Here is a 15,892-nt window from a genome sequence, read left to right as displayed (position 1 = left end):
AAAGCAGTTATACATGCTGGGGCGCAGTTGACTTTCTCGTTTTATACGATATTCGAGCTCAGGAAATGATTCTGCCCACAGTGGGCATCTCACCTTAATTAACTTAAGATAAACCCCCACAGATCCGGCCTGAACCCCATCTCCCACTTAAGTTTAGATTGACATTGATATCAACCGTCTATTCTGGTTTGCATTCTGCTGCTGTAACATACACTGTGACCTAAAGCACCCTGGAGAAACAAAAGGGTTTATTTGGCCTACAGGTTACTTCCCATCCATCATCAAGGGAAGCCAAAGCAGAAACTCAGGACAGGAACCTGGAGACAGGAACTGAAGCAGAGACCCCAGAAAAATTCTTACTGCTGTGCACTGGCATACTTTCCCTGGCTTCCTTTCTTAAATAGCCCAGGCCAAGTAGCGCAGGGGTGGCCCCATCCACAGTGGGCTGGGCCCAATTATCAGTCATGAAAATGCTCCAAGGACATGGGCACAGACCAGAATGATGGAGGCAATTCCTTAACTAGAGTTCCCTCTTACAGGGAGACTTCAGTTTGTGTCCAGTTAACCAAAGCTAATCAGCATCCCAGCATGGATCCTCCGTGCTCAGAAAAGTTGTGTTTTGAGGGGTGGGAGTGAGTCAGCTGTGTGGTCCTGATCTGACTGCATTCACATAGCTGCTGCATCTTGGGAGATGCTGACCTTGCCCTTAGGGCTGAGTCCTCTCTTGTGTCTGCTCCATTCCCAACACCTCAGAACATGTATGCTGTATGAACGGCATGTATCTCTGCCTAGATATGGCATTCTTTGCTCTGTACCTTTGCTTTGTATAGATTTCTTTCGTTTTTCAATAATTCATTTGTAGTCATTTCTCCTTTGGATGCATTCCAAAACTTCTCATGTGAACCTCCCTTTCTGGTACTGGTTTCGTGTACATTTCTCTTGTGAAGGCTGTCAGATTGCCTTTCTTCATATCTTCACACACCGTACTGTACTCCCCAAGGACAGAGTTGTGATTGTGTAATTATGATTGTTATTGTTCTGCTTAAAACACCACAGTCAGCATATATTTTCAATTTTGAGAAATGTTTGTGGCTTTGAGTCACCTGCTGAATCCGCAGTGGCCTTAGATTCAAGACTAGAACTGTGATCAGCATCACCCTTAGGCTATTGAAAAATGGTAATTAATATTCTAGGCATATTTTTGCACAGTACCATGGGTGATACTGACAAACATACCCAGAACACTAAATCAGTCAGTCCATAGAAGATCCCAGGAGCACAGTTCCTTCTCTGGGGACAAAGTCAGCCACCCCATTTTAGTATCAAGTACTCCTAAGCATTAGAGTGTGTGAGTCAGGTCCAAGTGCTTCTTTAAGCTGGGTAGCAGACCTTCAGGGGAGCCTCTGATGGCAGCTGTGCAGACCATTTGTGAGGCAGCACTCCAGGGATGACGGGACAGCCCGAGACTGCTGGGGCAAGGGTGTCCTCTCGCCGCGCTGTCAGACGCTGGACACTGGAAGTGGCTTCTTAAGAAAACTGCAGCTTAATCTTGTTTTGGAACACTGTGATTTTTAGAGAGTAACTGGTGGTTTTTGTTTGTTTCAGGGTGAAAATCCTATTTACAAGAGTGCGGTGACAACTGTGGTCAATCCGAAGTATGAGGGAAAATGAGCCCTGCTCAGGCCCATTCCACAACGCCGAGCTCACAGCAGCATCGTCTTAGTCACGTAGGGTAGCTTTGGGGCTCCGTGGCCAGGGTTTGTTCACATGCAGGTTTGGGAAATGTACAATATGTATAATTTTTAATTTTTTTTATTATTTTGAAAATAATGTTATAATCCATGCCAGGGACTGACAGAAGACTTGAGAAAGGATCTTTATCTTTGTCAGCTGAGGTCACAGTGTGCCTTTTTAACCCTTCCTCCCAGATCACTGGAATCAGTGGCACTGCTGGGCAACGCAGGGCAGAGTTGAAGCAGCTGCATCACCCACGTCTGCACCGCCACTGATTGCCAGCAGAGTGCTGCATCTGAAAGACACGCGTGCTGGCAGTTTCCAGTTAAATCACTTTGACACAGTTGTTTTACAAAGGCCATTGGGAAAATTCAGAGAGGTGGAAGGAAAAACTTAGCTTTAAAACCTGTGTGCCATTGCGAGTTACTTGATCCCGTAACTCTGACGCCTTCTCTTTATAAATCCAAGCTTGGATAAAAGTCCTGGGAACTCTTCAGCTAAGAAGTCCCTGACTTAGCACTAGTCACACAAAGGCCGTAACTTCCATAGCATTTGCTGAATGGGAATCTTTATATGAGTTTATTTTACTTTACTGTTCTGTTTAATTCCTGGTGCTCTTTTTCACTTCTTCTAATCTTTTCATGTGTCTGTTTGCAATTTGGGGTTAAGACTTTTTATCATTTTGTTTTCTTGGCTGTTCATTTGCCTTCTTCACAAACACTCGAAGCTGTCCTGCTGCTTGCAGGGCTACAGGGCCTGGGCAGGCCCAGCAGTTCAACCACTGTGCGCCTTCCGAACGCTTTCCCTGCTGCGCTCGCCCTCACCCTAGTCACAGCCTTGTTTTAAGTGCCTTTTAATTTTGACAATGCTATTAACTGAAGTTATTTATTAAAATAAAAAGGCCTAAAATACTTAAGTGGTTTGTTTGGCTCCATATTTTTGTTAGTTTTGTGTAGTCTTTATGTGTTAAAGATACTGAGGGGAAACGGCTCCATCTACTCAGTAAGCTGAGGTGATTCATTTTAGACATGGGGAGCGGATGATAGAACAGATTGCAGTTCCTGTCCCCTGAGATGGGAGCTGGGCTGTTTCATTCTGTTTTATCAACACCAGCTTAGACTGCTAGATGCTGGAGAGCTAACATTCAGGAGAGGGGTGAGATTTTTGTTCTTAGGAAGAACTAGGAAAGTCTTACTTTCATTTGGTTTTAGTTATTTTTATGTAAAACTGCATTTCCATAAAAAACGCTTGTGTAAGGTTTAAAACAACTTGGGTTAGCAAAGTAACTAGTGGGGAAGAGGTCTTGCTCTGCAGGCTGCTGATCTGAGGTCAGGCCTTAGAGCTCATGCAAGGCTGAAGTAGAGACTGAACCACCTGCCCTCCTCCCACCCCCAATGCATAAATTAAAAGATTTAAAGAGAAGTAAGTATTTCCTCCTTGGATATACAAGAGACGTCAGGACGATGTGAGAAAGGAGATGGTTAGAAGTTTCCCCATGGTCTACTGTGGTGTTAGAGGTAAAGGTGCTTGCTGTCTAGGCTGATGACCTGACCTTGATTCTCGGGACCCACATGGTAGAAGCAGAGAGTGGAATTCTAAAAGCTCCTCCCTCACACTTGTGTGTACCCATGAATGCACTTCCCTCGAGCACACAACAAACAATAAATGTAAAAAAAAAAACTTAAAAATGCTTCTAACACTCTAGCCATTTATGCTAAGTGGCATTCTTTTCATTTATTTAGATAGGATTCCTAGTTTTTTTTTAAATATTTATTTATTTATTTATTATGTATACAATATTCTGTCTGTGTGTATGTCTGCAGGCCAGACTAAAACAATTTTGATGGTAGAATTTACATTCTTGCTAGTTTGTATGATCCATGAGGTCTTTATCTTGTTCATATCTTGCCCTATTTTGCCTTAAAGTATCCTGTGTTCTGCTGTTCATGCCCATGCTTAGTGTAGCTAATTTCCTTGTGCTTTTATATAATAAGTATGACTTAGACGTCTTACCTCATACCCTAAGAATGAAGTTTGTTTTCTAGAGCAACCTCCTCAAAACATGAAATGATGACTTGGTACATTGTGTATAACATCTAATAGGGGAAGAAAAAAGCAAAACCAAATCATTATTATAGGTATTACTTCATGAATTCCCTTGAGATAGACGCCTGGGTAAAACACAAGCACAGTTCACACTGCAGTGAGGCTGGCACCTGTGGGGTGGACTTGAACGAGGCTCTGGACTAGTCCCAGTTTGTGGCTGGGGTCTGGCTCAGAGCCTCCCCAGTACAATCCCTGCAGCGGCTCTGGTTCTTCATGTGCTTACCCATCCCACGTATCCTTCTCTCAATCCAGAGGTGTCAGTGACATCTGGATACTTCTCTGCCTAGCAGTGCTGGGCTATAATGGTAATAACACAAACATCCTGAATAAAACCAGCTCATAGACCGAGTTTCATGTGTGAAGAGCTGAATGCCCTTTTTCTTGGAAGAATAGCTTTTCACTTTTGCCATAACAGCTGCTGTCGTGGCCGCTTTAAAGCGCGTGATGATGGTAGGGGCCGAGGCTACCGGTTGCCCAGTGTCCGGAGGGGGGGGGAGGGGGACCAGAGTTCTTGCTCTCAGGACCATGGTGAAGGGGAGGGCAGAAGAACGGCAGCCAAGGAAGTGCACTGACAAGTAGAGAACAGCTCCCTGTGTCCAGAGGGGCCTTGGAATGGGTTCTCTGGTAGTGTTATAGAGGCCCTGAGCTCACTCTTCCTGTTCTTAGAAAGCCTGCTCGCTTAGAGCTGGTTCCGACTAATTCTGTCAGCAATCTAGACATTTGATTTTACTTGGGCCAGTAACGCTGAAGCTGACTGGAGGTGAGGGCTGCCTTCTCCGTCAACAGCTTCATGTTCGCAGCAAATGAGCCACACATTGTTTTTCTTTGACCACATTTAAGTCAACTGAATACCAAAGGAGGTAGAAATGGATGCAACATGGGTGGGGGGAAGGAGGTAGAAAATAGGGAAATGTCAGGACTGTTTTCTAATCAGTAGTTACTTTGTCAGCGAGTTAAACTCCTTGAAAGGCAGAGTTGGTTGGAATGAATACAACTGGAGTCTATAACAAAGTACACGATTCCCTTCAGATATAAAGCCATGGATGGAATAAAGGATAGAAAACCAAGAATGGCTTGTGCTGACACTAGATGAGGTGGGATCCAAGGACAAAGCCGGGGCACAGCATGCAGTGAAAAGCAGGCCGTTTCATCAAGGGGTTAACAACTGTAAATATGTTCATCAAACAACAGAGCTCCCACACTTGAGCATCAGCAGTTGACAGGCATGCAAAGAGAAACGAAATACCTGCAGTAGCTCCTAGGAATGGACAGAACAGGTACGTAGGAGAGGAAACAGGCGCTAAGCAGCGCTGGATCTTAGATTACAGCTCTAGTCAGCAAGCATTCTTAGAAACTTAAAGTAACTGTCAAAACTGAGCAGATGGCTGTTAGCTTGATTGGAGTAGTATGCAGATTTTGTCTGTACATCAAAACCTGTAGTGCTCCCTAACCATGTACATTTTTCCTTTTCCAATCGATTTCATTAGGGTTTCTATTGTTTCTATTGAAGAGACACCATGACCATGACAGCCCTTACACAGGGAAACATTTAGTTGAGTGGCTTACGGTTTCAGAGGTTCAGTCCATTATCATCATGGCAGGACATGGCGGCATGCAGGCAGGCACGGTGCTGGAGAAGGCGCTGAGAGTGGAGAAGGAGCTACATCTTGATCCTGCAGGCAACAGAAAATGGCTTGAGGATAGAGGAGACCTCAAAGCTCACCTCCAATAGTGACACACTTCCTCCAGCAACGCCGCACCTCCTAATAATGCCACTCCCTATGAGCTTATGGGAGCAGTTACATTCAAACTACCACGTCAGTCATACTTCATCAAAGATGAAATGAGAAGGAAAAACTAAAACTAGGTTGTACTTATCAGGATGCTCTGAGGCCCTCTGGTCTTTGTCACTTAAAAAAAAAAAGCTAGAATTAATTGGTTTATTATTGTTCAAGAGTGGATGATGTGTGTGCATGTTCACGTGAGTCATGGTACACCCGTGGAGGTCAGAGGACAGCTTTATGGAGTTGTTTCTCTCCTACCTTATTGGATTAGGGGATTGGATTCAGGTTGCCAGGCTTGCATGGCAAGTTCTTTACTTGTTGAGCCATCGAGCTGTCCTGGCTCGTAATTTTTCCGAAGAACTCCTTATGCTGGCTCAGTGCTCACCGTGGCTGAGCCTTCCTCCACCGGTTCCTGTCATAACCGTCCTCCGATATCTTCCCTTAGGTCTTCAGAGATGGCCACCAGAGGACCCTGCTTCAGTTTCCAGCGCCCACAGGATGCCTCTCAAAACCCAGCAGTAACTCTAATTCCAGGGAACCCAGTGCTCTCTTCTAACCTCTGTGGATACCAGGCATACATGTAGTGCATATGCACACATGCAGGCAAAACATAAATCTAAAATATTTTGAAGAAATAAAATCTTCCATTAATTTTTCTATTCCTTTTCATACTACAGCTATTTAAAAAAACCCGCAGATTATACCCTAGACAATCAAACTGTTTCTCATTTAAATCCCACCCACATTTCCTGGTTATATGTTTGTACTTAGCGGGGCTGCTAAGCACAACAGACACAATCCGAAAATGAGCTTTTAAAAAGAAACAGAGAAGCACAACACCGTTTTTTTTGTGTGCTTTGTCAGTCGATGAATATTGTTCCGGGTGGGGGAGACGAGACAGCATCAGAAAGTATTGCCTTGTCACAAACCCACCACAAACAGGAATTCCCCTACTACAGTGCACACATTTCATGAGGTCATATTTATCTGGCACACAAGTTTCCTTTCATCTGCAAAATAACAGGGACCGCGGCCCACAGAGCCAGGTGGATAACTGAGCTGGAGGCTGGGCTGGTCTATATACGGAGGCAAAACAACCACAGAAACCCACCATAGCAACAACCTGCCCGCTGGTTTGTGCCCATCTGTTTTCCTAGCAGGAATTCCAAAGCTATGTAGTCACTCAGTTGGGTTTAGCCTTCATGACCCTTATAGCACCCTTCTGACAAAGTCTGTAATCTTTTCCCCACAGCCTCCTTGAATCTACCTTAGAAAAATGTCAAACGTGCCCTCTAGGAAGCTCATAAATTAGACTCCTTAATGCTTCTATTTAACCCTCTACACCCTCTCAATAAAAGTATGCAGCCAATTCTTTCGAAAATGTCATAAATCCGACAGATTCTGTCGTGGTTCTGCAGATGAGCAACGGCGCAGGGAATCAGATTCCAGCTTCTGTCTTGAAGACCACCTGACTATCCATTCTGACCCAGGGACATTCAGTCCAGCAGGAAGCAGCTAGGTTCTGAGTTTGATGCTCACTAACCCTTTTACATATAGAGCTGGAGATATTAGAGCATCCTCCCCCTCCCCTTAGCCTCTGTAAGCAGCCTGGGATCTAAAGCCTATGGTTCCATCTTACAGGTCTTACTATCAAAGCTCTACTCCAATGCCCAAAGAGTGACGATGTAACATAGCTGGAGTCATGTGTGTCCCTTTCCCCTACCTGTCACAGCACAAGTTGTGTATTAGCCAAGGCTACTTCCCCATGATGCAAGACCTCCCCTTTCCCTTAGAAACTTCAAAGTTTGGTATACCTAGGTCTTGAGGTAGATTGATTTCCATTTTTCCAAAGTGGCTGCACAAGTTTGCACTCCCACTGCAGTGGAAGAATATTCCCCTTGCTCTCCATCCTCTCCAGCATAAGTTGTCATCACCAGTGCTTTTGATCTTAGCCATTCTGGCAGGTGTAAGATGGAATCTCATAGTTGTTCTGATTTGCATTTCCCCATGACAAAGAATATTGGACAATTCTTTAAGTGTATTTTGGCCATTTGAGATTCTTCTGCTGAAACTTTCTGTTTGGCCCTGTACCCCATTTTTTAATTGGATTATTTGGTATTTTGATGTCTCGTTTCTTGAGTTCTTTGTATATTTTGGAGATCAGCCCTCCGTCAGATGTGGGGTTGGTGAAGATCTTTTCCCATTCTGTAGACTATCATTTTGTCTTATTGACAGTGTCCTTTGCCTTACAGAAGGTTTTGGGTTTCAGGAGGTCCCATTTATTAGCGGTCGATCTCAGGCTCCTAGCAGTGAGATCAGGGCCCATCCCTGGTGCTTAGCTGGCTTTAGGAACCCGTTCCCCCTGCCTCAGTTTGAAGTGCCAGACTTTGTCTTAAGGCCGTGGGAAGGAAGCCAGTCCTTTTCTGAATGGAGATGGAGGAGTGGATGGCGAGGGGAGGTGTATACGGGGTGGGAACTGGAGAAGGAGGAGGGAAAACTGGTCGGTATATAAAGTAAATAAGTGAAAAGATGTTAACTAAGTTATAATAAAAAAAGAAACTTCCAAGTTGATACCTTGTCTTGCCTGAATCCTTAAGTCCTCTGTTGTTCTTTTTCTAAATGCTATGAAGTCCCAGGCGGCAGCTGTAGGCAGGCAGAGACGGCTGCCGGTCCCAGAGCAGCTGCCGGTCCCAGAGCGGGTCGCCCAAGATTCCCGGGCAGGCAGGTCGTGGAGGATCCCAAGCGGGGGAGCTGGAGAGACAGCTTGCGGCGGGTGCGGGTGAAGGGCACACATACACAATAGGCAGACATAAAAGTAGACATTTTTACTTAGAGGAGAGAAAGAGAGAGAGAAGGAGGAGAAGAGAAAGGGGGGGGGGGACAGAGAAGTGGGGAGAGGCGAAGCTGCCACTCCGAGAGGAAGACGGGAAAGAGAGCGAGCTCAGGCAGGAAGCGGAAGATCAGCCTGCTTCAGCGGCTGCGGGAGGGAGTGGGCGTGGCTTGTCTCTTAAAGAGACAGAAAACCACAACTTCCACCAACTGCTGCGGCAGTTCCTCTGTTGCGGGAAGGACAGCTTAACTCAGTACCCTTCTCTTAAATTTTTTTTCTCCTTTCCCTAAAATCTAATAGCAAGGACAAGTGAAGGTCATGCTTGTGACGATTTCAACCACGGAAGGCTGATACTTCCCCGTTCTAGGGGTCCTACGGGTACAGACAAGCCCTCAGGCAGAAGTGCCTAATGCCCCCCCCCCATACAATTTACAATTTAATGTAACCCCATAGAGATTTCATGTGGAAGTGAGGCAGCCAGGTAAAGCCCCTTTCCCCATGAGGATGTACTCTACAACACCAGGGGAAATCTCTTTAATAACTTGCCGGTCCTTGCTAGTGCTCAAAGAGGAACTGACCTCACACAGAAATCATCTGCAGCTTTTTAGCAAGACCTTCGGCGTTAACTTTTCACGTAAGCTGTCATTTGTCAACTTCCTTTAGCTTCCGGCCCCAGGCTGCCACTTGAGCAACTAAGCAGGTTCTACATTGACAGAAACTGCAAGGTGGGTCATTTTGGACAAATGGGAGATTTATACAGCAGAAATGCCTTCGCAGCTCTCCCTGAAACAGACCAAAGTGGGAAGATTCACGTCGCGAAGAGATTGTCGTGATCAGTAATTTACTATAAAACACGAGTTTTTTACTCTCAGTTCATTGCATCTCTCGGAATGATAAATAGCACTAACATTTACATAAAGCAAGGTATCTGCCATCCTCCCGGGCACAAGGACCGGTTACACTATATCATTAAACGTTGAGCAGAATACCACCAACTGATGGCCAATTTCACGGCTACATATTGGCGCCATATTGAAGTAGCCAGTGAGTCACTGGATGGGGCGACACTTAGAGAAGGGGCGTAAGAGGGCAGGTTCAAGGGCACGGGATTCGTCAAGGTCAGCGCGTACCTCCAGAAACTCTGAAACAGTTTGCCTAGCCACTTGTCTGGAGGACGAAGGAGGCCATTGCGGGCTGTGGAGTGTGAGGCTCTGGCAGCAGAGGGCACCTAATGGACAATTGGTCCAGGAGGAAGGAACACACATTGAGTTTTAGGCACAGGCTGTGAGGGCACTTATTTCCTGAGGAGGAGGAGGAGGAGAAGGAGGTGCTCCAGGGTGGAGGCCTAATCTTGGGTGTGGCCAGTAAGAGGGGTGGAGCCCAGGAGCCAGAGAATGGCCAGTGGGAATTTCGCTGCTAACAAATGAAGGTGGTTCTGTAGGTGGGGCAGAGAAAAGCGGGGTTAATAAAAATCAAATTGAATCTCTTCAGTCTGGTATAACCCAATACCACCCCTGTGGATTATAGCAATGCCTATTGAAGTCTATAGCCAACTTTTTTTTTTTTCTCTTAAAAATTTTTTTTTTAGGTCAACCCTTAGAAAAACATACAGATCCACCTGGAAAGTCAAAATATACAAGATCACCTGACAAAACTGGGAGCATGGGGATGGGGGGGAGATGGGAGGGTGGAAGGGAAAGAGGAGGGAAGAAGGGGGGAGGAGAACTTGAGGGAATGGGATAGTGGGATAGTCGAGTTGGAGGAAGGACAGAGAGTAAGAGCAAGGAAAGATATACCTTGATTGAGGAAGCCATTATGGGGCTAGCAAGAGAAACTTGACTCTAGGAGAACTTCGCAGGAACCCACAAGGATGACCTCAGCTAAGACCCTAAGCAATAGAGGAGAGGGGGCCCGAACTGGCCTTGCCCTGTAGTCAGACTGATGAATGTCTTAAATGTCACCAGGCAGAGACCTGCATCAGAGCACTGAGCTCCCAAAGTCCAGTTGAAGAGTGGGAGTAATGAGACTATGAGCAAAGAGGTCAAGCCCATGATGGGGGCTCCCACTGAAACAGTCTACCTGAGCTAATGGGAGCTCACCAGCTCCAGCTGGACTGGGAAGGAACCAGCATAGGTCTAAACTAGTTCTTCTGAATGTGAGTGACAGTTGCATGGCTGGGGCAGGCTGCGGGGCCACTGGCAGAGGCACCAGGATTTATCCCTACTGCATGTACTGGGTTTTGGGAACCTGTTCTCTTTGGATGGATACCTTGCTCAGCCTACACATGGTAGGGAGGACCTTGGACCTTCCCCAAAGCAATGTACCTTTCCCTCTGTGTGGAGTGGATGGGGGTGGGGTGAGGGAGTAAGTGAAGGGAATGGGAGTAGGCGAGGGAATGGGAACATGGATTGTATGTATAATTTTAAAAAGCCAGTTTATTCTCTCTCTCTCTCTCTCTCTCTCTCTCTCTCTCTCTCTCTCTCTCTCTCTCTCTCTCGTGCTGGGATTAAAGGCGTGTGCCACCACCGGCCAGCTGTTCTCTTTTTTAAAAAATAAAAATAAAATAATGAATTTTTTTATGTGTATGAGTATTTTCGGCCAGGAGAGGGCGCCAGATTCGCATGGAAGCGGAGTTACGGTGCCCGGTGCCGCTTTATGGTTCCCGCGGGGCGATTCTTTTGTGTTGTCAGGTGTAGGACCACGAATGTTTCCTTCCCTTTTTCTTCATTGGCAATTCCCTTTTGTTCATCCCATTTTTTTCTTGATTTGTTACCCATTTTCTTTTGGTCTTTTGAGTTTTTTGAAGACGGTTGTTTTGACCTCTGAGCTGATCAGGGTCACCATCTGTGTTTTTATTTCCCTCTAAATGGGCCACATATTCTTGTGTCCTTTCGCGCGCGTGTGTGGTGAATGCTTTTGAATATATGTGTGCAGGTGGGCACACAGGTGCTCATGAGGGTGCTAGCTTCCCTCCGCTATCACGATCTGCCTTATTCCCTTGAGATAAGGCCTCTCACAGAATCTAAAGCTTGTCACTTTAGATATCCTGGTGCACAACCTCCCAGCAAATCCTCCTGTCTAGGCCCCTATGCTCCAACCATGATACTGCCTAGCTTTTTTTTTTAAATAAGACTGTGTCTTTTTTAAAAGAATTTTTTAATGATTTATTTAACTTTATTTTATGTGCATTGGTGTGAAGGTGTCAGATCCCCTGGAACTGGATTTACAGACAGTTGTGAGCTGCCATGTGGGTACTGGGAATTGAACCCAGGTCCTCTGGAAGAGTAGTCAGTGCTCTTAACAACCAAGCCTTCTCTCCAGCCCTCTGCCTAGCTTTTTAAACAGGATCTGCCAAGTCTTTCCCTATCTCCTATTTTTTTTTAACTTTCAGTTTTTTTTTAATTGGAGAATGGTGATTCAAGCTTTATAATCAATCTATATGTATGCGTGTGCATCTCTCATGTTCACATGTGAGCTCATGCATACACCTACATGTGTGCACAAGTTGGGCCCGAGTGGCCGGCCAGGACCTTCAGAGAGTTTCTCCCCCTTGGCTTACAATCACTCACCACACCTGGCCTTTTTTTTTTTTCATGAGTTTTAGGGATCAAAGTTAGGTCCTTGTGTTTACAAGGCAAAGCCTTTTCTGACTGAACTGTCTCTTCAGCCCAAACTGATGGTTTTAATGTGAAAGATATTAAAGTAGCATATTTTCATTTCCTTTTTTTTTTTTTTTGAGACAGGGTTTCTCTGTGGTTTTGGAGCCTGTCCTGGAACTAGCTCTTGTAGACCAGGCTGGTCTCGAACTCACAGAGATCCGCCTGCCTCTGCCTCCCAAGTGCTGGAATTAAAGGCATGTGCCACCAGAAACGTTCATGCTTGAAAGTGGAAGTGACGTGTCAGAGTAAGTCTCTTCTTCAACAGGCTCGAGCAGAATAGCTCTGCAAATCAGATGACGTGCAAAAAAACCACTCCTTTCAAACACACAGAGCACAAATGTCGTTTAATTACCTTTACACCACGCCAGAAGGTACTGCAGGGATCTTAGCTAAGCAGCGCAAGTTGGAAGTCAGCCACAAGAGGGCGGTCTTAAACTGTTTCAATGTTTCAAGCTGTGTCAGTGTTTCAAAGAGTGACAGGAGTTCTGAAAAGAAAGCCACAGTAATCACCATCAACAGGGACACACACTAGCTGTTCTGACACTCTCAATTTTCTGCAGTTTCGGTAACCAAAATACATCTTATTCTCACTACCTAATTACAGTTTATTGTCCTTAGATTTAAAATCTTAGATTTAAAAGTCACTGTTCATTCTGAATGGTAAAACAAAGTCCAGAGCATCAGTCTACCGTATGGATGAGGAACTGTCCACAAAGCTCTCAATACACTGGACCCTAGGAATCAAGTGTCCCCTGTTTGTTGGTCATTGCCTCAGCTATGTCTATTCAGAGTCCATACCCCACAAATCCCAATGCAAGGCTCCAGCTGCCTGTGCTACCCTGGTGCTCACTGATCTAGACATTTGAGACTTGCTCTCCAAATAAGAGGTAGGGAGGTTGCTTCTGCAACTATGTAGCTAATTACTTAGTCACTGCTAACTATCAGGCTGTGCTTGCCGCTTTGAGAGGATTAGCTACTTATGGCCTTAAACAAAGTCACCTAAAACTAAACATCTCGGTTTTCACTCACTGTTGTTACTCACTGAGAGCTCCTACATGACTCACAGGTTCTACATCAGAGGGCAGCATACACACTTCCCCAGAATTTTACTGGACTGTGGTGGAGGGTGTTCTGGAGAGACATTAAGTCCCCCCTGGCAGTAGACTTAGACTAAAGCAGATGTTTGCTGGTGTGCTTGCTTGAGTTCTTACAGCAGCTTAGCAACCTCACAGTGCCCAGCTCTGGCTGCACATTAAAGTGGCACACAGAGAATCTGGCTAAACTGGTCTGGGAACTGGACAGAGAACCAAGGTTTTTAATTACATTTTTTTCTCTTAGATTTATTTTTATTATTTATGTGTTTGTTTTGCTTACACACACACGTCTGTGCTCCATGTCTCTGCCTAGTGCTCGAGAAGGTGTTCAGCCTCCATGTGGGAGCTGAGAATCAAGCCTAGGTCCCTTGCAACACCAACAATTGATCCTAATCACTGAGCCAACTATGCAGCCCCGAGAACCAAAGCTTTTAAAGGCACCCCGGGTGGACTCTTTTGTGGACAGACTTGAGATGCACTGCCTCCACACACACCCGTTCAATGTGGGGATGGGGAAGCAAACTGAGCTATTCCAATGGTAGTGGGTACTCTTGACTGCTGGGCCATCCACTGCTCTATTTCTTGCGGGGAGGGGGGATAGGTGCTTTTAGGTTCAAAACAGTCAGGGAGTCTAAAGCCCTTGTCAGTGATAGTCCAGATTAGATTCAGTGTAGTCACACCCAGCATTTCTGCTTCCTGGGAGATAATAGTGTGGTTAAAATAACATTTGAATGTTCAGAAGCATTAAGTGGACAGAAGCCATGCCCTTTAAATCCTTGGCAGTTGACTGTGCAATGTTTAAACATGAATGGCTTGAATGGGGTAAATACTTTTTCTTATTTTTTTTTTCCCCAATGTCCCAGGGTCCTGTTGTGGCAGACAAGGTCTCCAACACTAAGCTGCATTCGTTCCCAGCTCTTTCTTTGTGATTTAAAAGTAATTATGACTAAAATTAGGGGAATAAACATAACAAGGTGACAATAGAACCCACCTGCTGCCCCTGAAGGACTCTCACGGTCTGGTCCTACCCTCTCCGTCAGGGGCCTTCTGCACTGCTGTTCCATATGCACGTCTGCTCACAAGGCTTCCCACATGTGGGTTCCCAGTGGCGCTTTGCCTCCCTGTGTCCTTGAACTTCCTGGTGCTCATCCTTGGGATTCTTTCTCTCAAGTAGGCATACTTTCACGGAATGGTACTTAATTCTAAAGGAAAGATATTCAGGCATTTAACATTACAGTATTCGATAATATTGTTATTATATTCGGTGTCAGGGACAACAGGATATGAAGGGACTCTAGCGAGCATGGCAAACAAGGCTCTGAGAGCCAGGCCTTGTCCTTCTCCCCCACTCCCTCTGCCTTGCTAAAAATCGTGAGATTATATTCCTATAGACACCAATGTCTATTTCTTTATTTGGCCGCTTCCTCCTCCTGAGGCTGACTACCAAGATTCAGCTAAGGAAGTATCAAAGTCCAGCAATCAAAAGCTCCCTTTGGCTCACCTAATGACACGCCCAGTTAAAATTAAACACCTCATCCTAACACAGGCGTTTCCCCTTTTACCTTTATAAACTTCCATTTGCCTATGGGCCACATCTGTCTCCTCTGTATCCAGAGGCAGTCCTTTGGTGTGCTCCCCCTGCCATGGAGACAAATAACCTTCCCCCCTTTCCTTGTCCCCCCCCCCCCAACTATCTCCCGTCTTTGCCTCTTCTTCCTTTGTCTCTTATTCACCCTGGAACAAATACATCTCCTTTGTGCTGACAAATAACCTTCCCCCCTTTCCTTGTTTCTCCTCCCCCCCCCCCCAACTATCTCCCGTCTTTGCCTCTTCTTCCTTTGTCTCTTATTCACCCTGGAACAAATACATCTCCTTTGTGCTGACAACTCGGTCTTGGGGGGCCTGAGAATAGTGATACTGGTCCCTAACAGGATGCACAAGTCAAGCGATGGCAATGGAGCGCAGTGTGAGGCTGAATGCACACCGTCTGTAGGAACGTTGCCAGGACATTTTAAAGCAAGAGCAGTGTGAGCCCAGAACAGTGGATCTCCAGCCCCCACCAGCATGAGGCAAGCTCAAGGTAGGACAGAGGGCTGAATCTGGGCCCCAGAGCGCTGGCTGTCTAGCATTGTTTGTTCGTTTAGTTGGTTATTTGGGACAGGGTCTCTCTATGTAGTCCTGGCAGTCTTGGAACTCACTCTATAGACCAGGCTGCCCTCAAACTCACCGAGGTCTGCTTCTTTTCTGCTTGAGCCACCACTCTCCATTGGATTTGCATCCTGACTGGCCCAGGCCACACACAGTAGCACAGCTGGAGAAATCTTTCTCAAACTGTGTGGCCCTTTGCCTTTTGATATAGATACATGCACTTAATATGCCAAGCAAATAAAAAAGGATGAAGAGATGTTGTTGAGTCAGGAAGGAAATGGCTATCCGCCTGGTTAGGGCAAAAGGCCCATCTGGAGGTTGAGGCAAACCAAGACTGGCCTGGATCAAACCATATCCACTGATGGCGAGGTGCTTGCTGCACCTTGTTACAGAAAGGGCAGTGCAGACTAAGGAGCTCTTCTGCAAGGCCAGGCAGATCAGTCCACATCCTGCCAGGCAGCAGTACTTTCCAGCTCCAGCGGATTACTGCCCTCTGAGAGAGAGCGCGAGAGAGAGAGCGAGAGCGAGAGCGAGCGA

At 45.9% G+C, this 15,892-nt stretch overlaps 1 protein-coding gene across 2 annotated transcripts in view; it reads left to right on the top strand.

Moving 5' to 3' along the window:
- Itgb1 (integrin subunit beta 1) overlaps positions 1–2,650 on the top strand; it is a 43,724-nt gene extending 41,074 nt beyond the window's left edge. For both annotated transcript variants that reach the window (XM_041649887.1, XM_041649888.1), the window contains one exon: positions 1,606–2,650. Coding sequence is in view for 1 of the 2 variants with exons in the window: in XM_041649888.1 (XP_041505822.1) it covers positions 1,606–1,671 (66 nt within the window). In the remaining variant the exon portion in view is untranslated. The remainder of the gene's footprint in view (positions 1–1,605) is intronic.
- Positions 2,651–15,892: the final 13,242 nt, after the last annotated feature.

Source organism: Microtus oregoni, unplaced genomic scaffold (genome assembly GCF_018167655.1).
Source record: "Microtus oregoni isolate MIOR12 unplaced genomic scaffold, Mior012 000004F_ref0000308, whole genome shotgun sequence".
NCBI classification, from domain to species: Eukaryota; Metazoa; Chordata; class Mammalia; order Rodentia; family Cricetidae; genus Microtus; species Microtus oregoni.
This window is presented reverse-complemented; position numbering and strand designations above follow the sequence as displayed.